Here is a 5,794-nt window from a genome sequence, read left to right as displayed (position 1 = left end):
CAGCGGAGGGAGAGAGCAGCAGACGGAGGGTCCGCCTCTCAACATCCCTCTGCTCTCCCTTTCCTTCACTGACCCTGACCTAAAACGGTGGGGAAACTCGAGTCGCACAGCATTATTTCTGCCTCATGCACAAATTCATGTTGTTACTAATATGAACAGAGAAAGTGTAATATTCCTGGATATTAAAAAAGACCCAAGCCGCTAATAACAACAACGCAAGCCTATAGGTTTCACTTTCCTACTCATTCATTACTGCTGCAGTGCTTGTTGCAGCGCTGAGTGGAAATAGGAAGAACGTGCATTTTATGGCTTATAAAAGTGTTGAATACAAAGTGTTGACAGTGCTGAGAGAGAACTTAAACATGAACTCACTCATAAAAACAGCAGCTCTTTGCTGTATTTGTTGAGTCTCCCTCTAGTCATGGTTTTAAACGTTTTGAAATCTCACAGTATCAACTTTTCTCTAGCTTTCTGTTATGCCTGCTATGTTACTGCAGACACGGTCATCTAAGCCATCCGATTGGCCTGCGGTAAGCCTATAGTGCACTGCTTTCCAGGCCCGCCAGACACATGCAATGGTTCAAAATGGCAACAGTTCACCTACCCGGTGCGCAGGGCAGCTGAATCGGGTTCACCTACCGCCAACAGCCCAAGACGAATAAAACAAAATAGGAACAAGGCTTTATCGTAGTTTTTTTACAGAAATGTTTGAAGATCGACTAAGAATGCCTTGGAGATCAACCAGTCAGTGAACACTGCTCTAGAAAGTTGAGTGAAGATCAATCTCATGCTTCTCTCTGTGGGCTGATATTTCTGCACGGTAGTCCCGGGGGAGCAGCGCACATTTTAGAGGAAATAATGGCTGCAACCAAGGCCAGACGATTTTTACTCACTACGCGCTTTAGCACTCTGCGGTCCCGTTCTGTGAGCTTGTGTGGCCTACCACTTTGCGGCTGAGCCGCTGTTGCTCCTAGATGTTTCCACTTCACAATAACAGCACTTACAGTTGACCGGGGCAGCTCTAGAAGGACAGAAATTTAACGAACTGACTTGTTGGAAAGGTGGCATCCTATGACGGTGCCACGTTGAAAGTCACTGACCTCTTCATTAAGGCCATTCTATTGTCAATGTTTGTCTATAGAGATTGCATGGCTGTGTGCTCGATTTTATTCAGCTGTCAGTCAAGCAACGGAGGTGGCTATAAATAGCCTAATAGCCTAACACACACACAGTGCATCTTCATTACTCAGCAGGCGGAACACAGAGAGAGGTGGGAGAAGAGAGAGAAACATTGATTTGGAAGGAGATGTGTTTAGGCATCGGATGGCCAGTGATGGGTGATAATTAAAGGTTAACGAATCAGTTTAGGTTGTATGCCCATAATGCATGTTAGTCTGTGTGTGTGTGTGAGTGCGTGTGTGTGTGTAGTATACGTGTTCTGTGTGAGTGTGAAGGTGTGTGTTTGTACTGTGTGTGTGTGTACAGTGTATGTGTGTGCCAGATAGACCCACTCGGGGCTTGACGTCGACAGCCCAGTAATTAGGGCTCTGATGAGGAAGTCAATGAGTGCACCTGTTCCACGAATCATCCATTGGTGTGTGTGTGCATTTGTGTGTGTGGTTTCCTTTTGGTGAGTTTATTGTGTGTGTGTGTGTGTGTGTGTGTGTGTGTGTGTGTGTGTGTGTGTGTGTGTGTGTGTGTGTGTATGAGATCTAAATGGCTCTTCAGTGTAGAGGTCTCTCCTGCTCGCTGCACTCCGCAGTCCTCTATTTGTACCATAAATTCACTGTCACATCAACACTGTCACATCAACACTAGGCTCTGCCCTACAGCAGATTTTTAGTAGATCTACAGATTACACCTGCCTTACAGATGCTAGAACCTGCCTTACAGATGCTAGAACCTGCCTTACAGATGCTAGAACCTGCCTTACAGATGCTAGAACCTGCTTTACAGATGCTAGAACCTTTATGACTGCATTAGTACGCTATTGTTTTCAGCAGCACAGGAAACAAAAAGAGCCATCAACCGTAACCCGCTTAACCAGCCGAGAGAAACGAGCGAAGCACTGACTGACAGAGGGGGGAACAACAAGTCCTTGGTTGCTGCTTGTCCCGCAATTCTTGAAACTGGAGAAAGAGAGAGAACAAAGCTAAAACATTCCCCTAGCCAAGGTTAATTTAAAGACAATCTCCAATTCCCGCTGGAACCACCTCAGAGTACAACTGAAGAACGTCAGAACTGAATGCCCGAGGGCCCAACACCTATCATAAAGAAGACCCCAAACTCAGGCACTAACAAAGACAGCTATTACAGAGACCGGAGCCCTATAAATGCTCTTCAGGGAGAGACTCACGAATATTTGTTCACCAAAGAGAAGGAGAGATGTGAGTGAGGCACGAGGAGAAGAATGTGGAATGTAATATTTGACAACAGGAATGTGGGAATGAGATATTTTAAGAGACTGCAAGAAGGGGGAGAGATGGTGAGGGAGGAAGAGAGAGAGAGATCGTACCTTCTCACTGTTCTTATACTTGTCCCAGCTCTTCATCATCTTCAGCCATTTTGAGGTCCTTTCTACCTCTAAGTGTTTTTGCTGAGGGGACACAGGAAGTGGCATGTTAACACTTCCTCATGACCAAAACTCTGGAGGAACTGTATATGCAGACAAATATGCAGTGTCATACATTTTGCTTCATAAAATAAATACTGCATTTTATGATGTAGGATGAGGCAAAGGTTACAGTGACATTGGAACGCAATCTAAACATCAGCTCAGAACATTATGTAACTCATTGTAAGCTACAGTAGAAGAATACAAAATGTTAGGATTCTGAAAATGAAAGAATCGAATCAATTCTCAGCAACCAGAGTTCTATTCATAGCAGTAACAGTAATCGTTATGTGTCTGAAAGACACTGTGTTCTTTCTCATCTGTGAAGGCCATTTTACAGCGGCATAGACATGTGGGATGGGAGAGATGTAGTTAGCCCTGAGGGTCTGAAACATGGTCGCTCACCTTCTCTTCCCCCGAGTCGTAGGACGGAAGTTCATTCTCACTGGAGAGGAGAAAACAAACAAGCTTTAGTATTACATAGAGTTGGTTTATTTTTTAGACACATTCTTGCTTTGAAAATATGCAAGGTATCAATCATTGTTTTACCATGAGCTTAGCTAAGGTTTTGCTGGTCTGGGCCTTTAAGAACATTACACATTTGGTAGATGGGTGGAATGTTAGTAGGCTGTCTCTCTGTCCAACTCAACTCCCTCATACGCAATGAAGACGGACAAGATGGAGCCCCAAGATGATATGTCTCAAAGTGAATACGGACCACTCAAAGATTCTTTCCAGAGGAAGTGGAGTCATTAAAGAAACAAATGCTGTGACTGCCAGAGCTCATTTAACCTTCCCTAACACTCATCAAAGGGAGGGAACATTACACGTCAGCAGCCAAGCAAACAGGAAATAACACATTAAAACATTCCTCCATTCTGGCTACTGTCCTGTCCCAGTTTCAATGCCTCTATGGCTATCCGTCAGTTACACTATGAAACTAACAGTTCAGAGCAGCACAGCACTCTCTGTGCCACTCAGCCCACTGGCTTAGATCATTAAAAAAAGGGATTTCCCCATGGTGGGGGCCTGTTCCAATACTCTCAAAACGCATCCTTCCTTCTTTTAGTAATATTAACTAATCTGTCCATGACTGGGCAAGTGAAAGTAAGGTTTCCTCTCCATTGCTTTAACCAATCCAACATTGGTCAGACCTATGATCAGGTCAGATCTGTGATGACTTCATGGAAGGAAGGGAACAGAGCCTGTGTCCCATCCCCCACTTCCTGTCTCTCTGTCCTGGGACTGCCCTGACCCCTGAACCTGACCTTTAACTCATACAGGAAGCACAGAGAGTTTGCAGTCAGTTTGTCAACGTCTGCCTGTAAATGGGGCATTCCCTTCTTTTCTCCCTCATTGTTGTCATCACACCTAGTCAGTATGACCTAGAAAGGGCTCTCCTTCATAGGCTATTTCATGGAGCCGGAGGCCTCATCTCTACTGTCTTAAMCATGGGCCCCAGCTCTGTGTCCTAACCAGTCCAAAGTCCTGGCATTAGGCCAGAACCATAACCTTCAGCCAAGCCCCCATCTGCTCTCTTTCCATCCCTCTCTCCCAGACCATAGCCTTCACTCAGGGCCTCAACCTCTCCATCCTTCCCTCTCTCCAGACTGGAACCTTCTCTCCATCTCTCTCCAGACCGTGACTTTCCCTGGGCCCCGGAACGTCATCCCTCTCTCCCCTATACTCTCGCCCTGGGCCTGAGCTCCCACACTGATGCCCTGTGATTGTGGCTAACCCGGCAGCTTCCTGCCTGGACCAGCCCACATGTGCCAGCCTATATATAACTGTTATAACTGCCTAAGAACAGTGTTGTTTAAGAGCCATGCAACCCCACTGCTGGCCATGCCAAAGCCACATAGCACACCAGGATATAGAGAGGGGCTTATACTCAACACCAAGCTGTATAGAGAGTCACTTTCTCCTACTTCAAGACAATGGTACTATTTTAAACTAGTGTTCTTTGAAGTTTTTACTGAAGTTAAATATCAGAACACAAACAAGGGGGAAGATTGTGGTGTGTGTGACAATCACATTTCAAAGATTATTTGCCATGTTTAATGAATTGATCACCTAAGGGTGTGTGTGTGTGTGTGTGTGTGTGTGTGTGTGTGTGTGCGCTCTTACTGTACGAAGCCGAAGCGGTCAATAACTTTGTACAGGTGGAAGCTTGCATCCTCCCAGGGTTCCACAGTGGCACCCTCTTTTCCCTGCAACCAAAGAGCCTCATGGGTAAAGCAATGAATAACAAGTAGTTTGAAATGTATTTGTGCTATTAAAAAAAAACATCCTTGGGAACATATAAAAAAAAYAAAAAMAAATGAGAATGAATACAAATGAGATACATTACTTAACATTCAAAGTAACTTGATGCCTATATAGACCTGGATGGCTACATACTTTGTAAACATCGACACTATTGCAATAGAGATAGAAACATGAACATCAGTGTTATTCTATATCGAACAAAAATATAAACGCAACATGTATAGTGTTGGTCCCATGTTTCATGAGCTGAAATAAATGATCCCATACATTTTCCATACGCACAGAACGCTTATTTCTCTCAAATTGTGCACAAATGTGTTTACATCCCTGTTAGTGAGCATTTCTCCTTTGCCAAAATAATCCATCCACCTGACAGGTGTGGCATATCAAGAAGTTGACTAAACAGCATTAACATTACACAGGTTCACCTTATGCTGGGGACAATAAAAGGCCACTAAAAATGTACAGTTTTATCACACAACAAAATGCCACAGATTTCTCAAGTGCAATTGGCATGCTGACTGCAAGAATGTCCACCAGAGCTGTTGCCAGAGAATTGAATATTCATTTTTGTACCGTAAGCCGCCTCTACAGTAATTTGAGAATTTGGCTGGACGTCCATCAGGACTCACAACCGCAGACCATGTTTATTGCATTGTGTGGACGAGTGGTTTGCTGATGTCAATGTTGTGAACAGAGTGCCCCATGGTGGCGGTGGGTTTATGGTATGGACAGGTAGGTATAAGCTATGGACAACCAACCCAATTACCTTTTATCGATGGCAATTTTAATTCACAGAGCTATCCACCGCCATCACCTCGTGTTTCAGCATGATAATGCACGGCCCCATGTCGCAAGGATTTGTACATAATTCCTGGAGGCTGAAATTGTCCCAGTTCTTCCATGGCATTC

General features: G+C 44.5%; 1 protein-coding gene across 1 annotated transcript in view; it reads right to left on the bottom strand.

Moving 5' to 3' along the window:
- The window catches only part of usp6nl (USP6 N-terminal like), a 27,561-nt gene extending 22,741 nt beyond the window's left edge, over positions 1-4,820 (bottom strand). The window contains exons 1-3 of the mRNA XM_024137941.2: positions 4,742-4,820; positions 3,020-3,059; positions 2,516-2,596 (exon numbers count right to left, since the gene is read on the bottom strand). Coding sequence (XP_023993709.2) covers positions 2,516-2,554 — 39 coding nt within the window. The 5' untranslated portion in view covers positions 2,555-2,596; positions 3,020-3,059; positions 4,742-4,820. The remainder of the gene's footprint in view (positions 1-2,515; positions 2,597-3,019; positions 3,060-4,741) is intronic.
- Positions 4,821-5,794: the final 974 nt, after the last annotated feature.

The sequence above is a fragment of the Salvelinus sp. IW2-2015 genome, unplaced genomic scaffold, assembly GCF_002910315.2.
Source record: "Salvelinus sp. IW2-2015 unplaced genomic scaffold, ASM291031v2 Un_scaffold1350, whole genome shotgun sequence".
Classification (NCBI taxonomy): domain Eukaryota; kingdom Metazoa; phylum Chordata; class Actinopteri; order Salmoniformes; family Salmonidae; genus Salvelinus; species Salvelinus sp. IW2-2015.
This window is presented reverse-complemented; position numbering and strand designations above follow the sequence as displayed.